The sequence below is a fragment of the Lissotriton helveticus genome, chromosome 1_2 (assembly GCF_964261635.1).
Source record: "Lissotriton helveticus chromosome 1_2, aLisHel1.1, whole genome shotgun sequence".
NCBI classification, from domain to species: domain Eukaryota; kingdom Metazoa; phylum Chordata; class Amphibia; order Caudata; family Salamandridae; genus Lissotriton; species Lissotriton helveticus.
Window position 1 is genome coordinate 164296285 of NC_136058.1, and position 20228 is coordinate 164316512.

At 44.0% G+C, this 20228-nt stretch overlaps 1 protein-coding gene across 1 annotated transcript in view; it reads right to left on the reverse strand.

The window, feature by feature from the left end:
* SCP2 (sterol carrier protein 2) overlaps positions 1-20228 on the reverse strand; it is a 336550-nt gene that overhangs the window by 234122 nt on the left and 82200 nt on the right. The window contains exon 3 of the mRNA XM_078670520.1: positions 15052-15123. Coding sequence (XP_078526646.1) covers positions 15052-15123 — 72 coding nt within the window. The remainder of the gene's footprint in view (positions 1-15051; positions 15124-20228) is intronic.

Consider the following 20228-nt stretch of genomic DNA (forward strand, 5'->3'; position numbering starts at 1 on the left):
TAGGGGATTCCCCTTATTTACAAGTCAACGTTAAGCCACGTAACGTGGCTTAACAGTGCCTTAACAAATAAGACCCCCTTTCACCCAATGCTTAGCGTGAAAAGGGTGGGCAGTGGGTGTTGCGGTGGGCGTTTCCCCTGCAACACCCATTGGTTTTGACGCTGCCCCCTATTTACAAGGACAGCGTCAATGGGAGGCAGCGCCAAAAATAAGGCCAGGGAAAACCTGGTCTTAACTTGGCAAAACAAGGTGAAATGCTTCATTTCTCCTCGTTTTTGCGAAACGCCTTGGATTATTTATGTTCAGGAAGGTGACCCTTCCTGCACATCAACAATCTTTAAAAAAAAAAGAAGTTTTGTAACTTCCATGTGTGCTGCTTTAAGGGGGGACCTTCCTGTTCATAAACTATCTTCCCCTGTTAAATGTAGCGCCAGCGCAGGGGAAACGCAGGGATGCACCATATTCTTGTACATATGGTGCAGCCCTGCGTTTCTGAAGTGGCGGAGTGTGTTGTTAAGCCAAGGAGGCTAACGACACTCTCTGCCACTTCTGTTATATTTTATATTGAAAGAATTTGCAAGAAAACGAGAAAGGTTAATGGGAAGGTTGGTGCTGCATCTCGGTGACTAACTTTTCAATGGTTGGTTTTATTTCGCAGTACGAGGCTCCTTCTCCTGCCAGGGCCGGACTGGAAAACCCAAAGCAGCCTTTGCAAATGATTTCAGACCAGTCCCCATAGGGTGCATACCAAGTGCAGTGAGTGAGCCTGACCACTACAAAGGGCCTTTGGGAGGCTCTCCCCCTAAGAAATGTAGGAAACAATGGTGCAGTCTACAACACATCATATCATTATATATTGAATTGTATAAGCCTTTAAAGAATAGTAAATAAAGACCTGACTATGCACCAGAATAAGAACATCTTTCTAGGGGTTCTTCAATGATTCCCCCACTATCACCCTCCAACAGTGCTTCTCATCTCTCCATAGCCCCTCTGACACATGTATTTAATTTCTTATAGCATCTCTAATACCAGTGTAGGATGTCAGAGCAATATACATCACACACATATAGAGACAGTGAATCATACGTGTAAATCAGTGTATAGAAAATGTTACTTAAGGCACAGGGGACTACAAGGTGTAGAACTTACATGTCATTCGTACTGGTAGGAATTTTGAAAGAGTGCTTGGTCTGGAGAAGCACAAATTCAGGATTCAGAAAATAACACAATGGTTAGCATTGACTTTAACAATAGAAATGTATTTCCACCCAAATAGACCTTTTTAGCAGCATCAGTATAATGAAAGACCGGGAAAAAACATAAAGTCACAAACTTGTACCTTGAAGTTTGCAAGCAGCTGTTTGATGACAGTTTGTAGGTCACTGTGCTAGATTACGATTGTCACTGATGAACTGCACTTTAACAAAAGAACCTCTCTGACAAAAGCAGTAAACCACTGACCTATGCATAAAAAATACTGTTTTTTAAAATACATGGTGCAAGTTCTTTGCAGTAGGCATATTAACCCTCTGTGCTACATTAGATAAGTCAAAGCTGCTACTGAACAAAACTGTCATCTCTCTCCAGCAGGGACATTAATCACAGACGTTATCTTGACACTTTTATTGTTCTTTGAAAACTGCTAATTAAACAAGATACTTTGCAGTGCTTTTAAAACTGCTGCCTGTGGACCCCCTGGGAATGTGTCAGGGACCCCTGGGGGTCCGCGGACCACAGTTTGGGAAACACTGCTGTAGGGTATAAAGAGGTTTCAGCAGAAAGGGGACATGGCAAAGGGGATATCTACTTTAGAAGAAACACATTAAATGGTTAACAGAAGATATGCCATAAGAAGGCAGAAATAATGGTTAAAATGGTAAAAACAATTGGTACACTGAAAGATGGGGATGTACCAGGCTCTTGGTGACCTGCAAACATTTGCATATTTCACAAACCTGGGAGAAACAATAGTTTGTGTACAGAGAGTATTGCAAGATTTAACAGCAGTTTTTGACTTGGTACATTTTTGAGGGAATTAAGTTCCGCGGGCCAGACAGACATCAGGCTCTTCTTGGTCAAGAATTCCTTAAAAACTATAAAATGTATGCAACAATATGAGCTTAGAAGATTTCTAGAGTTATTTATTAGGTCACTGGTAAACAAGAAATTAATTCACTGAATGAAAAAAGGGTTTTCAAGCAGAGAATTAACTTTCTCACTAGAAAAGTGGGAGGTTTTTGTAAAACCATATAAAACAACTAAGACCACTTTAATAGCGAATGGGAGCAGTCAGAAACAGTGTCTGTTCAAATGGTTACTGCTAAGCCCCTTATGTTATACCATAAACAAGAGCATCTGGTTGTAAAGCTACAGATGAGTACAGATGTAAAAAGACTTATATCAGATAGATGGTAGCTTTCCTTACATTTTATAATTTTCTTGTCTACCGTCAAAAGCTTGAGTGTTAATCTACGATAGTTATGATGCTAAAAAATAAAAATGAAAATTGGTTTGGTTATTCAGCTATTAAACATAAAATCCAAATATTGCTTATAAACTAACCTACAGAGACTAGGAGACATTCTCCTAGTGTCTGCAGTCTCGTACAGAAATTAGAAGTTCCATTAAAGAGCTAGTTAAGCCAATTCTATAATTGGCACAATGGAGAGCTGAGTTAACAGAATTAGCATATATCTTACATTTTGACAAGAAAAATTAACTATAACGGAATCGGATTAGTAACCTTCAAATATCACTTATAGGCAGAATAAATTACATCAAATTTGCTGTTCTTTCCCAATATGGTTTCTTAAGTAGTCAACTATGACAGACTTGTCAAGTTAATAATTTAAGAAGCTGAAATCAAAAATAATAAAATTCCTATGGATGCACAAACCTGATAGGACTGCCTAGTTTATGGGACTGAGTATTTTATGTTTATAAAGGACAAACTGAAAAGGAGATGGAACATTCCAACGTCTTAGCCATCTTATGTTACAGCTAACTTTTGGAAGATACAACATCACTGACTTAGACATTTAAATGGTAAAACTAACACTGACTGAAGTGCCATAGAGGAAATTAGAATATAAAGTCAGGTAGCTAAGGATGCTCAGTTCTTTCATACAATTGCAATATAGTATCATATATCAATACTGAAACACACTCAGTTACAATCATGTTTTGGTATATATATCTTGAAAAAGAATTGCCATGCAAGGAGACGTCACTAAGATGATAACACGACCTTCATCCTTCATTTAATGTGGGCAACAGACACGATGCATTCAACCCCACCATCAGTTTCGCCAAACATGTTTCGGGCATTGAGCCCTTGTTCACTGGCTGCAGCGCAAAGTTCCGACAGCTGTGTGGACTTTCATATCCTGCCCCGCCCAGATGGGACTTCTCCATGCCCGATGGCATTCTGGGGTATGTAGTCCTACTGATACCTAAATAAGTGCTGTGCGAGGCTTCGTGCTCAAAATAAAATTCCAAGTGGGTTCCAAGGTGAGGAAATGGACCAGTGCCTGCTGAGTAGAGCACCCCACAAAAGTTCGGCAATTTATCAGCTCCTCCAGGCGCCCCAATGTCAGGCACCACGGGTCCACGAAGTGTGTGGCAGGGCGTCTCCGCGGCGTGACACGCCGCAGTTCCATATCTTGAAAAAGAATTGCCATGCAAGGAGACGTCACTAAGATGATAACACGACCTTCATTTAATGTGGGCAACAGACACGATGCATTCAACCCCACCATCAGTTTCGCCAAACATGTTTCGGGCATTGAGCCCTTGTTCACTGGCTGCAGCGCAAAGTTCCGACAGCTGTGTGGACTTTCATATCCTGCCCCGCCCAGATGGGACTTCTCCATGCCCGATGGCATTCTGGGGTATGTAGTCCTACTGATACCTAAATAAGTGCTGTGCGAGGCTTCGTGCTCAAAATAAAATCCCAAGTGGGTTCCAAGGTGAGGAAATGGACCAGTGTCTGCTGAGTAGAGCAGCCCACAAAAGTTCGGCAATTCATCAGCTCCTCCAGGCGCCCCAATGTCAGGCACCACGGGTCCACGAAGTGTGTGGCAGGGCGACTCCGCGGCGTGGCACGCCGCAGTTCCATATCTTGAAAAAGAATTGCTATGCAAGGAGACGTCACTAAGATGATAACACGACCTTCATTTAATGTGGGCAACAGACACGATGCATTCAACCCCACCATCAGTTTTGGCAAAAATGTTTCGGGCATTGAGCCCTTGTTCACTGGCTGCAGCGCAAAGTTCCGACAGCTGTGTGGACTTTCATATCCTGCCCCGCCCAGATGGGACTTCTCCATGCCCGATGGCATTGTGAGGTATGTAGTCCTACTGATACCTAAATAAGTGCTGTGCGAGGCTTCGTGTTCAAAATAAAATCCCAAGTGGGTTCCAAGGTGAGGAAATGGACCAGTGTCTGCTGAGTAGAGCACCCCACAAAAGTTCGGCAATTTATCAGCTCCTCCAGGCGCCCCAATGTCAGGCACCACTGGTCCACGAAGTGTGTGGCAGGGCGTCTCCGCGGCTTGGCACGCCGCAGTTCCACATCTTGAAAAAGAATTGCCATGCAAGGAGACGTCACTAAGATGATAACACGACCTTCATTTAATGTGGGCAACAGACACGATGCATTCAACCCCATCATCAGTTTCGCCAAACATGTTTCGGGCATTGAGCCCTTGTTCACTGGCTGCAGCACAAAGTTCCGACAGCTGTGTGGACTTTCATATCCTGCCCCGCCCAGATGGGACTTCTCCATGCCCGATGGCATTCTGGGGTATGTAGTCCTACTGATACCTAAATAAGTGCTGTGCGAGGCTTCGTGCTCAAAATAAAATCCCAAGTGGGTTCCAAGGTGAGGAAATGGACCAGTGTCTGCTGAGTAGAGCACCCCACAAAAGTTGGGCAATTTATCAGCTCCTCCAGGCGCCCCAATGTCAGGCACCACGGGTCCACGAAGTGTGTGGCAGGGCGTCTCCGCGGCGTGGCACGCCGCAGTTCCATATCTTGAAAAAGAATTGCCATGCAAGGAGACGTCACTAAGATGATAACACGACCTTCATTTAATGTGGGCAACAGACACGATGCATTCAACCCCACCATCAGTTTCGCCAAACATGTTTCGGGCATGGAGCCCTTGTTCACTGGCTGCAGCGCAAAATTCCGACAGCTGTGTGGACTTTCATATCCTGCCCCGCCCAGATGGGACTTCTCCATGCCCGATGGCATTCTGGGGTATGTAGTCCTACTGATACCTAAATAAGTGCTGTGCGAGGCTTCGTGCTCAAAATAAAATCCCAAGTGGGTTCCAAGGTGAGGAAATGGACCAGTGTCTGCTGAGTAGAGCACCCCACAAAAGTTCGGCAATTTATCAGCTCCTCCAGGCGCCCCAATGTCAGGCACCACGGGTCCACGAAGTGTGTGGCAGGGCGTCTCCGCGGCGTGGCACGCCGCAGTTCCATATCTTGAAAAAGAATTGCCATGCAAGGAGACGTCACTAAGATGATAACACAACCTTCATTTAATGTGGGCAACAGACACGATGCATTCAACCCCACCATCAGTTTCGCCAAACATGTTTCGAGCATTGAGCCCTTGTTCACTGGCTGCAGCGCAAAGTTCCGACAGCTGTGTGGACTTTCATATCCTGCCCCGCCCAGATGGGACTTCTCCATTCCCTATGGCATTCTGGGGTATGTAGTCCTACTGATACCTAAATAAGTGCTGTGCGAGGCTTCGTGCTCAAAATAAAATCCCAAGTGGGTTCCAAGGTGAGGAAATGGACCAGTGTCTGCTGAGTAGAGCACCCCACAAAAGTTCGGCAATTTATCAGCTCCTCCAGGCGCCCCAATGTCAGGCACCACGGGTCCACGAAGTGTGTGGCAGGGCGTCTCCGCGGCGTGGCACGCCGCAGTTCCATATCTTGAAAAAGAATTGCCATGCAAGGAGACGTCACTAAGATGATAACACGACCTTCATTTAATGTGGGCAACAGACACGATGCATTCAACCCCACCAACAGTTTCGCCAAACATGTTTCGGGCATTGAGCCCTTGTTCACTGGCTGCAGCGCAAAGTTCCGACAGCTGTGTGGACTTTCATATCCTGCCCCGCCCAGATGGGACTTCTCCATGCCCGATGGCATTCTGGGGTATGTAGTCCTACTAATACCTAAATAAGTGCTGTGCGAGGCTTCGTGCTCAAAATAAAATCCCAAGTGGGTTCCAAGGTGAGGAAATGGACCAGGGCCTGCTGAGTAGAGCAGCCGACAAAAGTTCGGCAATTCATCAGCTCCTCCAGGCGCCCCAATGTCAGGCACCACGGGTCCACGAAGTGTGTGGCAGGGCGTCTCCGCGGCGTGGCATGCCGAAGTTCCATATCTTGAAAAAGAATTGCCATGCAAGGAGACGTCACTAAGATGATAACACGACCTTCATTTAATGTGGGCAACAGACACGATGCATTCAACCCCACCATCAGTTTCGCCAAACATGTTTCGGGCATTGAGCCCTTGTTCACTGGCTGCAGCGCAAAGTTCCGACAGCTGTGTGGACTTTCATATCCTGCCCCGCCCAGATGGGACTTCTCCATGCCCGATGGCATTCTGGGGTATGTAGTCCTACTGATACCTAAATAAGTGCTGTGCGAGGCTTCGTGCTCAAAATAAAATCCCAAGTGGGTTCCAAGGTGAGGAAATGGACCAGTGTCTGCTGAGTAGAGCACCCCACAAAAGTTCGGCAATTGATCAGCTCCTCCAGGCGCCCCAATGTCAGGCACCACGGGTCTACGAAGTGTGTGGCAGGGCGTCTCCGCGGCGTGGCATGCCGCAGTTCCATATCTTGAAAAAGAATTGCCATGCAAGGAGACGTCACTAAGATGATAACACGACCTTCATTTAATGTGGGCAACAGACACGATGCATTCAACCCCACCATCAGTTTCGCCAAACATGTTTCGGGCATTGAGCCCTTGTTCACTGGCTGCAGCGCAAAGTTCCGACAGCTGTGTGGACTTTCATATCCTGCCCCGCCCAGATGGGACTTCTCCATGCCCGATGGCATTCTGGGGTATGTAGTCCTACTGATACCTAAATAAGTGCTGTGCGAGGCTTCGTGCTCAAAATAAAATCCCAAGTGGGTTCCAAGGTGAGGAAATGGACCAGTGTCTGCTGAGTAGAGCACCCCACAAAAGTTCGGCAATTGATCAGCTCCTCCAGGCGCCCCAATGTCAGGCACCACGGGTCCACGAAGTGTGTGGCAGGGCGTCTCCGCGGCGTGGCACGCCGCAGTTCCATATCTTGAAAAAGAATTGCCATGCAAGGAGACGTCACTAAGATGATAACACCACCTTCATTTAATGTGGGCAACAGACACGATGCATTCAACCCCACCATCAGTTTCGCCAAACATGTTTCGGGCATTGAGCCCTTGTTCACTGGCTGCAGCGCAAAGTTCCGACAGCTGTGTGGACTTTCATATCCTGCCCCGCCCAGATGGGACTTCTCCATGCCCGATGGCATTCTGGGGTATGTAGTCCTACTGATACCTAAATAAGTGCTGTGCGAGGCTCCGTGCTCAAAATAAAATCCCAAGTGGGTTCCAAGGTGAGGAAATGGACCAGTGTCTGCTGAGTAGAGTACCTCACAAAAGTTCGGCAATTTATCAGCTCCTCCAGGCGCCCCAATGTCAGGCACCACGGGTCCACGAAGTGTGTGGCAGGGCGTCTCCGCGGCGTGGCACGCCGCAGTTCCATATCTTGAAAAAGAATTGCCATGCAAGGAGACGTCACTAAGATGATAACACGACCTTCATTTAATGTGGGCAACAGACACGATGCATTCAACCCCACCATCAGTTTCGCCAAACATGTTTCGGGCATTGCGCCCTTGTTCACTGGCTGCAGCGCAAATTTCCGACAGCTGTGTGGACTTTCATATCCTGCCCCGCCCAGATGGGACTTCTCCATGCCCGATGGCATTCTGGGGTATGTAGTCCTACTGATACCTAAATAAGTGCTGTGCGAGGCTTCGTGCTCAAAATAAAATCCCAAGTGGGTTCCAAGGTGAGGAAATGGGCCAGTGTCTGCTGAGTAGAGCACCCCACAAAAGTTCGGCAATTTATCAGCTCCTCCAGGCGCCCCAATGTCAGGCACCACGGGTCCACGAAGTGTGTGGCAGGGCGTCTCCGCGGCGTGGCATGCCGCAGTTCCATATCTTGAAAAAGAATTGCCATGCAAGGAGACGTCACTAAGATGATAACACGACCTTCATTTAATGTGGGCAACAGACACGATGCATTCAACCCCACCATCAGTTTCGCCAAACATGTTTCGGGCATTGAGCCCTTGTTCACTGGCTGCAGCGCAAAGTTCCGACAGCTGTGTGGACTTTCATATCCTGCCCCGCCCAGATGGGACTTCTCCATGCCCGATGGCATTCTGGGGAAGTAGTCCTACTGATACCTAAATAAGTGCTGTGCGAGGCTTCGTGCTCAAAATAAAATCCCAAGTGGGTTCCAAGGTGAGGAAATGGACCAGTGTCTGCTGAGTAGAGCACCCCACAAAAGTTCGGCAATTTATCAGCTCCTCCAGGCGCCCCAATGTCAGGCACCACGGGTCCACGAAGTGTGTGGCAGGGCGTCTCCGCGGCGTGGCATGCCGCAGTTCCATATCTTTAAAAAGAATTGCCATGCAAGGAGACGTCACTAAGATGATAACACGACCTTCATTTAATGTGGGCAACAGACACGATGCATTCAACCCCACCATCAGTTTCGCCAAACATGTTTCGGGCATTGAGCCCTTGTTCACTGGCTGCAGCGCAAAGTTCGGACAGCTGTGTGGACTTTCATATCCTGCCCCGCCCAGATGGGACTTCTCCATGCCCGATGGCATTCTGGGGTATGTAGTCCTACTGATACCTAAATAAGTGCTGTGCGAGGCTTCGTGCTCAAACGTCTCCTTGCATGGCAATTCTTTATCAAGATATATATATATATATATTACTTGTTATGTATAACAACAACAGTGCATTCAAGCAGTTATTTTACCATTCACCAAAATGTTTGTCATTTATTTGCAAACAGTAACCAATCTGGATTACCAGTAATATTTATTCAAGCATGCAGTAGAAATTAATGTGTGTTTTCTTTGGATGCAACCAATGTATATAGTCACTGTAAATAGATGCACTATGCCTTTAAATTTTCTGCTATCTGACATCAGGCACAACCATGTGATTCACGTGTGGGAGGTGTGGCCCAATGGGTGGGCTTTCACCATGCAGATAAAAGAACTTTCCAATGTTTGAAATGTGGTGTGTGAACAAGAGTACGTCAGTACTCGAAACGTTACATTTTGGAAGGCACTTGGAATAAATAACATCTTGCCTGGACTACGTGGGGTCTGTCTCTTCTCTCGCAGCTGCTGTCACCGCTGCATGTGGAGGTTTGAAGGATTTTCACAATATTACGCGGAAGCTGGCTGTCTCCGCTGGTGGTACCCCCTCCTCGACAAGTGATTCTCTGCTTAAACAACCAAACGTGGACGCGAATTCCTTGAGGAGTAAAGCGGCGGAGAATTCCCTGACAAAGATATTTACGGAGTGCACAAGTGTTTTTCACCGAGAGAGGCTAGTTTGCTGACTGGTCATCGCGCTGACGAACTGGGCGTGCACCGTTTTCATTCATCAACGTCAGGTGAGGAGGCAGCGTTGTGTCCAAAGGCGGCGTGTAAACGCGAAGTGCACGAAGCAGTGGCCCTTATTCCATTAAATTTATCTGCCGTGCGCATAAAACTTCCATTACCACACTACCGGACTGCTCTGCTCGCAGCCATGGCGGCTAGCTCGGAAACGGAGCGGGAGGCGGCAGCCGCCGCTTTGTTTGCGAAAGTGCCACGAGGATTAGGCAGCAGCAGTAAGCCAGCACCAACTAGCGCCGCTACTACAGCCAATCAAGATGTTACAAAAATGTTGAAATTACTGGAAAAAAAGTCTCGTGCAGAGATTACAAAGTGGTGGGAGCACAAATCTCTGTCCAAGTATGAAGAAGTGGGGCGAGTGCCAAGAGGCTTACGCATTATGCTGGCACCAAGTTTTTTGGACCCTAACCCCAACATGTTAAGAGAATGGGGGGAACTCAATTTGGTAGCATCAATGAACATAGTAAAGCTCCTAATAAAATACGCAGTTATTGACCGTGCTGTGCTCCTGGATGAAATAGCACAGATTAACAAGGATTTGGATGCTTTCATGGATGTTGCTTCACAGGCAATGATTGCTAAAGGACTTAAAGATATCAGTGAGCGATTGAACAAACATGAAGACAAAATTAAGGTGCGCAAAATAAACAAGTTTGCAAGAGATCTCAACGATTATGAGACTGGACAAATTTACACATTTGCACGCAAGTACGATCAAGCCAAAAAGCAGCGGCAAATACAAAAATCAGGCTCACAGCCACAAACACTGCAGACCCAACAAGTTTCAGCTACAACATTGAATATGCAAGAAACAATATCCACAGATACCGCTTCACTTGCCAGCTCATCCAGCGCCTGCGGGTCCCTGTCAAGTTAGGCGGAGGACAACTCTTCACACGCCATACTCGATCTAGGAGAGGAGATGGATTTTTTGGTCGAGGCCCAGCTGCAAGCTCAAGGCCCGCGGACGCGGTCACACAATGCAGCAAAAGGAAAAACGCAAGGCGGAGGGCAAGACGCAAGCGCGCCAAAAGAGTCGCAACCACCAAAAAAGAAATGGTACAGAAAGAAAAACAACAACTAGTGATTGATGCTAGTACAATTGTCAACCTATCGGATGTGACACTTACCGCAGCTGAAGAACAAATTCTGAAATTGGGTCTGAACTTTTGTCCTGAGAGCTCATTTGATTACACCAGCACCAGGGCTGAAGTTTATCTTTACATCAGAAAGTTGAAACTACGCAAATTTCATGCAATCAAAACCAAGTCAGATGATCTACACAGGAGGGCTGAAAAAAATACCAGCCCTTCCTTAGTTCCAGCCCATGATGCAAGAACCCTCATCACGTTATGCAACCTCAACAGTGCTAGTGCGGCACCTAATACGGAGATGGATGTTGCTGACACCCAAACAGAATTACGTGAAATTGATGTTCCCCAAAAGGGAGCTGGTGAAAGTCCTTTTAAACCTAAGAGCAAATTTGTCCCCGTCATGCCCAAAGATGCGGTGGATATCTATCACGAATGCATCATTGAGGATTTAAAAAAACTCAACAGACAAATTCATTCCAACAAAGACATGTCCAGTTTCCAAACCAAGGAATACAACAACTTAATGGCTAAATTGTCCAAAAATCAAGAAATCATTGTGAGTCCCTCTGATAAAGGAGGTAATATTGTTTTGTGGCAAAAAGAACAATACATTACAGAAGCAAAGCGCTAATTGGACAATGCTGATTGTTATACACGGAGCAATGGTATCCAATATAAACATGCAAAGGACAGCATCAAAAAATTGCTTTTGTCCTACAAAAGAGAAAATCTGATCTCTTCTACAGAATGTGCATTTTTATTAATTGAACATCCAGTGATACCACATATGTATCTAATCCCCAAGGTGCACAAAATGCAGAATCCAACACCTGGGAGGCCCATTATTTCCGCCATCAAGAGTATGGGCGAAAACATTTCACGATATATTGATTTTTATTTAAAAGAGCATGTCCAATCCTTACCCAGTTATATCAAAGATACAGGTGATTTCCTATCCAAAGTAGAGGCCATAGTATGGCAAAAGAACTGGTGCATCATCACTCTGGACATTGAGTCCTTATACACCTGCATCGAACACAAGAAAGGTATTGAAGGTATAAGACATTTTTTGGGGCGCAAATCTTGTATGTACTACAGCCACAACAAAATGATTTGTAACTTGGTACAATGGTGTCTGGACAACAATTATTTTTTGTTTGGAAAGGAAATTTGGAAACAGATACGTGGTGTGGCTAAGGGGTCCTGCTTCTCCCCCAGCTACGCGTGTTTGCACGTCGGGCTGTGGGAGGAGCAGGAATTACCAGGCATTTATGGATTTGAACGTGTCAAACATTGGATGCGCTTTATTGATGATATTTTTTGTGTATGGGAGGGGGACATCGCAAGTGCTAAAAATTTTGTGAATGCACTTAATGTGAATCAATTTAATTTGTTCTTCACCTCTAACATCAGCGAAACTTCGGCTGATTTTCTTGATGTCTCTATCAACATCATGGGCAACAAGATCATCACTTCCCTACATAGAAAGTCCACTGCTGGCAACAGTATTCTACATGCCAGCAGTGGCCATCCCAAGCATGTCATCATGAGCATTCCGCTGGGCGAATTACTGCGCCTTAAGCGAATATGTAACACTCAGGAAAAGTTTGAGGAGGGGGCAACGGCAATGCTTGAGAGATTAGAGGCCAGGGGCTACAGTAAAACCTGTCTAGCCACAGCATTGCAAAAGAGCAAAGAAAGATCTAGGGACTCTTTATTTGTGCCCAAACCCCCTGCAAACAATAGCACACCCAATGTTACTAGACTGATAACCACGTATAGCAGACAGCATCGTAAGATAAAATCCATAATCAACAAACACTGGGCAATTGTAAAAATGGATGGAGTCTTACGTGATAGGACCCCAGACAAACCGGTGGTCACATTCAGGCGAGCATACAGCATGCGTAGCAAGCTAGTACAATCCAGCCCTGAATTGCCGAAGATCACCAATTGGTTTGGAGGTAAAGGCTTTCACAAATGCGCCTCATGTCGAGCGTGCAAGTTCGGTCAGAATACCACTCATTACCGCACTCCTTTTTCTGAATCTTTAATTCACGGCAATTACAACTGCCGTACGGAGTTTGCGGTGTACGTCCTAACTTGCACCTGCGGCCTGCGCTATGTAGGCAGCACCGGCGCACAGGTTCATGTCCGAATACTGCAGCACCTTCGTGCTATAGTCAATCACGATGGGGCTTATCCGGTAGCACGCCACTTCAACAGCAGGCACAACAGGGATCTGTCATGCCTTAAATATTTTGTCATTGATGCTGTTGCTCCATTGAGACGTGGTGGTGATCGTGAAAAACTATTACGCCGTTTAGAAACGCAGTATATCATCAAACTCGACAGCAAACAACCCAATGGGTTGAATGCGACAGAGGACATGCACAATTTTCTGTAAGAGCATCAAATTCTTTGTATATATTCTGCACAAACTATATGTTTTACAGCAAACTGAAGTTCCAACAATAGACTTTCCAATACGACACACTGCAATCTTTGTAATATGTACATACACATTTTTCTTGACAGCAAATACCTGTTGTAGGTAAAGCTGTAGTCCCGTCTCTTAACCCAGAGCTGGCTGTCCAGGTTTCTGAGCAGGGCAGTCTTTTAACTATATTTGGAAAATGTTTTTTTTTGTGGTGATTTTCTTTGTCACTGTAAATTTGTCACAGCACTTTTCTCTCACAAACATAATTGTCTTGTAAATAGTTCTGCAATAATATTTTGAATATACAAAATGCATAATTGTATACATTTTTTTAATACAATGACAGAGGACTAAAACTTGAGAATGTGTTTTTTACACTAAGGTGCTACTCTTTTGGTGACACCTATACACATATGTACTTATAAAAATCAGTTCTTTCACGTAAAAGTTGTGCCTGGCCATTTAGCAACTGAGTTTGATATGACTATGATTTGCATCTTTACAATATTTTTTACGCTTGTCTTTTGGTCTATGGTCCAGATTGGGTGTTCTGGCAATACGAGGTATGTTATGCATTTACGCATATGATAAATATTTCTTACTTGTTATGTATAACAACAACAGTGCATTCAAGCAGTTATTTTACCATTCACCAAAATGTTTGTAATTTATTTGCAAACAGTAACCAATCTGGATTACCAGTAATATTTATTCAAGCATGCAGTAGAAATTAATGTGTGTTTTCTTTGGATGCAACCAATGTATATAGTCACTGTAAATAGATGCACTATGCCTTTAAATTTTCTGCTATCTGACATCAGGCACAACCATGTGATTCACGTGTGGGAGGTGTGGCCCAATGGGTGGGCTTTCACCATGCAGATAAAAGAACTTTCCAATGTTTGAAATGTGGTGTGTGAACAAGAGTACGTCAGTACTCGAAACGTTACATTTTGGAAGGCACTTGGAATAAATAACATCTTGCCTGGACTACGTGGGGTCTGTCTCTTCTCTCGCCGCTGCTGTCACCGCTGCATGTGGAGGTTTGAAGGATTTTCACAATATATATATATATATATATATATATATATATATACATATGTATGTATGTATGTATATATATATATATATATATATATATATATATACATATATATATATATATTTATTTATTTATTTATTAAGGAAGAGATAATGCTGTATAATCATTGGTACACAATGCTCATAATCTATTATTTGATGGAAATTTTATTTACTGCAAAGAAGGTCAGTGTGGCACTGCACTTCTTACAATGGCAGGTTCAGTTTTAAAGGAATATTGGAAAACATTTTTGGAATGAAGTTATAAGTTAATCTATTTCATCCCTTTCTGTGGGCGAGCAAAGCTTTTTACTAGTCTGGTGCAGTCCAGCAAAGTGAAGAAACTTCAAAGGTGGGTGCAGTATACCAACATTGGCTGATTTCCTGGGGTCATTATGAAAGCTGACCCTCTACCCCCATGGTGTTTTTCTACTCCACCATGTTCCAGAAATTACTTTTTAAAAGCTTTTGTGAACTTTGACCTTCCTATCCCCCACACAGAGAGCATACAAGTTTTGTTTTAAATGTGACTATGCCAGCCTACTGTAATCCCAACAAGCGCTCTTTGGCCAGAAATGTACTCTCACCTACACTTTTATGACATAGTAAAAAAGTAACAGCGAGAGTCAAGTACTATAAATGCTAGCATTCATATGTATGCATGAACAGACAAGTGGGACATAAGGAAAGAGTAAGTAAGTCATACCATATACGTAGCCCACACAGGCCTGTTCCACCTCAGAGTATGAAATTCCAGCATCTGCTAAAGCCTTCCGACCTGTAGACAAAAGTAAAATGTAAGGAAACCTGAAAACCACATAAATGTTAGGCAATGAGAGGAATGTGAAGCCCAGAAAATTAAACAGAATATTTAGACAAGTTTTTAACATTTTGTATCTCAATTTCAAAATGTGGTCTTACGTTCAACTTATTTATTCTTTTTCAATAAACATGTAATACCCACCTTAGCAAAAAAGGTAAAGACCACAATGGAAGTAGTACAGACAAACTAGGTTGTTTGAAGCAGTGTCTTTATTCAACGCCTGCAGACGGATAAAATACATGTTCCTCAGGCAGGCCAGTAGCTCCAGCAGCCATCTCCATCAAGCCACAACCATCGATCCCTCACACTCTAACCTACCGACACCCCCACATCATACATAAAAATAGAAAAAAGTGAAACAAAGGTACAAAAAGAGGAGCAGAAGAGTTAGGGAAACAAAAAAGATCTCAAAGCTTCACTGATTACAAACTGGCAGAAATTAGGAGCTGATTATTTGTTCCAGATCCCTCACCATGAGCGCCAAAATTGACTGTTTTGAAAAAGCACCCACACCATATCATCTCTCCTTCCAAATCTGAATTGTCATTAATCCTATCACCATATTAACACCTGAAGTCTTCACCTTGTCTTTTACACCAGGACCTTTCCTCTAGCACTTTCCCATATCCCTGGCTTCCTCAACACATCCCTTTACTTATTTATCACAAGCACAAAGCATGTTCTTTTTTAATCCATCCTTTCACTGTCCACGCCTCCTGATGCTAAAGATACTCATCAGAGTTTGTCCCTCTAGATACTGAGGATACTCATCAGAGTTTAGTCCTTCAACAACACAACCTTTTGTTTGTTACGCTAAGATTTCAGATTTACTTTTAACGTATATTGATGGTGTAAACCCAAAATTTACAATCTCATCCATTTCTATCACCTTCCATGCCTTCGCTGCTTACAGTTGACCTTAAACTCGATGATAGTCTTGCAATAAACCTTCCATCCAACGTTGGCACCCCATCAACCACTGGGGAAAAAAAGGTTGTAGAATAGAATTCACAGTTCTTTGTGCGCTAAACTTCTACAGTGAAGGTGAGTGTGGACCATGAGTTCACTAGCATATTGTAAACTCTTAAACTACCCAACCACATTAAGTGTGTAAGGGATTTCATCCTCACCACTGCAGTGCCTTTGCACCATATTTCAAACCCTTCTCCGAAGCATGGATACCATTGTGGGCGATTAGTGTGCTATACAAATCAACATAAAACACAAAATAACATAAATTAAATCATGGCCATTAATTTTGCTCTTCATCACATTGCTGTACATTTCGGTTCATTCAGTCTACAGCATGGGTTAAGGTAAATGTGGGACAGGGCACAATTTATGGAAGAGTGCGAGGAAGGGAATATGCCAACAATGTGGTGATCCCACAGTAGGCTCGGAATCCTGAAGTGAAGAAGTGCACATGGTGGTAGTCTTGACAATGAGTGCTACAGATGCAAAGAAAAGGGTCGTAGTGAAGGGAAATGCTATTTCCATGGAATTTTGACACATTCCTCATACTGGGATTTCGGCACCTTACATTCTAGTCTTGAACTGGATTCCAGGAAAGCTGAAGGCATTACTGAATGTTCTGATTACCCATTCTAATCATAAGAGGATCACTAAATAACTAACCAAAGATACGTCTCACATGGCTGGTAAACCATATACAGTGGGCACTTACTTGCCCCAAGTTGTACCCACCTCTGATATTTGGTTTAAAATGTGTTTTTCTGGCATTGCACTTCAGCTTTGCAAGAATTATACCGCCAGACTCTTTTCAGCTTCCTCATAGCCATTAGCATTGTCAAGTACAGGTGAAGGTAAGTACCAAGTATTTTGTTTTTCCTAACCCACGTAAGGTCAAAGAAACGCGTATTCCTATTGGCAGGAAGAATGCCCCCCCAATCACTTTTAAGTATGTTAAGAATGGTCATCTGCAGTTTTTCCACTGAATGAAGGTTCCCCAAGTCTCAAAAGAAAACCGACTGTGGGATCACAGAACTGCTAGCAGGTTAAACAACACTGGATAACCTCAGGCCACACAAGTAAGTGGGTGCAACAAAAGAAAACAATCTTTCTAGTAATTTGCTGCCATGGACTTTCATCAATGATCATTACAATGAGGCACACGCACACAGTAACTTTGATAGTACGTGATGATACACTAAGAGCAGGAATACACCACTGAAAGGGCTGAAGGGAGTAAGTGAAATGAAAAAAAGGCTGTCAGATTGAAAGGCTAAGCGCCCACATATTAGCCTGTTCAATACTAAATCTTTGGTCATAAGTTAGCATAAGGAGCAACCTCAGCAAAAGGGTCCTTGCACATCCAAGCAGAAGATACGTCAGGTTTACATTTCTCTTCCTCAGTGTGGCAACAAGTGAATGCACTAACTTTGAGCAAATTCAGCTGTATATTCTACTGGTAATGGACATCCTGACATTATGATGGCTGCTGCTCGCCCTACTGCCATTGGCTTCAGCATTTTGCACACAAGCAGTCACCTCCTAACAAATTCTTTTGTGACAAGTGAATGTTCACATGTGTCCTCTGTAATGGGCACCACACACAGTCCCAGACGATATGGTGCAGTGTTTCATCTGAGCACTAAATAGTCCTCGGTACAACCGCCTTTGAATTTGAGGCACCCATCTTTTGCTCTCTGCTTTTGACCCTCTTTCAAAGATCCTTCTTACTAAATATTGACATCTAATGCTACCTCTTAGGAGTGCACCTGTGCCATAGATCCTCCTGAGTTACTATACAGGGGCTGCTCCACACAGCTTTTTCTTCTCCAGGAGCAAGTGCTCAATTATCTTCTATAATGCTTTCCAAGTGCCCCTCGGCTCAGTTACTGGGGTGGCGGCACTGTGTTTTGTTTGTGTCAGACCAGACAGGGTCATGTCCTGCAACATGTCAGGGTCTACAGCAAGGTGGTCGCAGCAAAGACAACACTCACTGCACTCTCGGGACAGACAATCATGTGTCTGTTCATTCTTAAAGTACACCCCAAGCGACATTCTGCTGGTATCATTTATAAAGCTCTGTTGAAATAAGTCACACAATTACAAATGACTTATTAGCATTCAGGTTGTTCTGTGGTACAAAGAGTAACCTGAACTTTTTACCGTGGTGAAAAAGACATAGCACGGACTAGTGCACAGTAATTTATATGCTAAACAAAAAGAACTGCACAACAGTTAAAATATGCAGGTTGCAGAAGAAATCCCCTAATTCAGACTTTGGCTAACATATAAAGGTAAGCACATTTCTAAAATTGAGGACTACAGAGCTCCAATACAAAAGTGCAGTCCAGATATAGAGTGTCATTCAATGGGCACATGGCCAGGGGAAGTGGATAGTGTGCAGGACGCAAACAAGGCGCAGTTTGAAATTGTGAAGGTAAACATTGAGCCGAGATCTAAAGAGTCAATGTGCTCCCTTCTTTTCAGTCTTGTGTTTGTTTTTATGTGTGGCGTTAGGCAAGACCTTTTGATTTTAATACACATATATTAGAGGGGCTTTCAGCCACCCCTTTTCATCAATGGGATTGTTATTGTGCCAATCACATTTTCCTTACACCCACTACAGCATACAGAATGTGGCAGTCGGTCTGCTCACTGCAGCCACTGTCTAACTTCACTATGATTGATAGCATCCAGCACTTTTACAAGGTACACATCCACGGATAAAGGGATTGCTGAGCCACCACAGCCATTTTTGCCCTGACCCTCAGGGTGATAAAAAATCTTAACTCTGCAGCAGTCCCACCCTTCACTGCCTTTGATGTAACTTCAGAGAAACTCGCTATAGTTCTTTCACAGTCTCATCATGCCAGAACTGAAGCATAATTTTCAATATTATATACTACGAAGCCATAGTCATTGCTTATTTATCTTAAGCAACTAACAAACATTGACAAAGCCAATAGTCTTGACTTGTAGGTGTAATTGTACTTGTATTATACATCTGGATACAATGATCGAAGCAGCGAAATATCAGTCAGGGGGCATAGTATGCTAAGCACAGATTTTTAGTTTACATGTTTTAAGCCCTGCCCTTAATTACATTTGCCACGCACCTTTCTTAAGACCCCCCCCCACCCCCCAGTTTTTTCATCCCTCTTAAAGCCATGTGTACAACCACAATCTGAACAGGCAGGAGCTTCTTTAACATTTATTGAAGATACTAGGGTTGGGAGTGTTGGGATTGCAGTGCAGGCACCTCCCTCTAGGTGAAGCCACTGCCATCTTCACTGCCACTGCCCTCGGCAGTCACACGTGCCATACATGTACGGTCTGGAGCTTCGGAGCTGTCATTTTCCGCCCTATCCGTAGCCTCGAGCTAGCGCAACCTGTTATGTTTTTCTATGTTGTTTACCCCTTTGAAGATAATTTTGCAGATTCAAACATTTCTCAGTGCGCGTCATCCAGTTTTCATGATGCATAAATTCGCAAATGCATCAGGGCTAAATTAGGAGTCGCCCCCTGCTCTACAGGTCCACTTGCTTTTTTGCACATACACGCGTTTTGGAAGTAATGTTTTGGCTGCAGACGGTTTAGCAATGTTTTATGCATCAGGTACACTTTGTTGAGGTATGGCCTTGGCAAGTAGCGTGTTTATCTATCCTCCATTCAGCTTGCACCCGGATGGCCTTACAGCTCTTTGCCTATTAATGAAACTAATTGTTCTTTTCCATGTTCCTTCTTTATTTCTTTTGGATTCATTTGTGTATGTTTTCTACATAATAGTGCCAATTTTCCATTACAGTTCTACCAGGTACACTCATATAATGTTTCCTAGAAAATAGTATTTCAAGATAACCTTCTCCATTCTATTGGTTACATTCGCGTATAGTTTGAGGCTAATTATCTTTTAGTTTCCAAGCTTCCATTATATGTAGCAGCCAAAGGAACTCCAGTGTCCTCTTTGCACTTCTGATCGAACACATCCTGGCGTGTTTTGCAGCCCTTAACAGTTTGCTCAGTTTCTTTGCTATGATATTCCATACATACGTCCTTCTTTCCAGCCAATGGAATCTCAGTGGTGCTCTGTG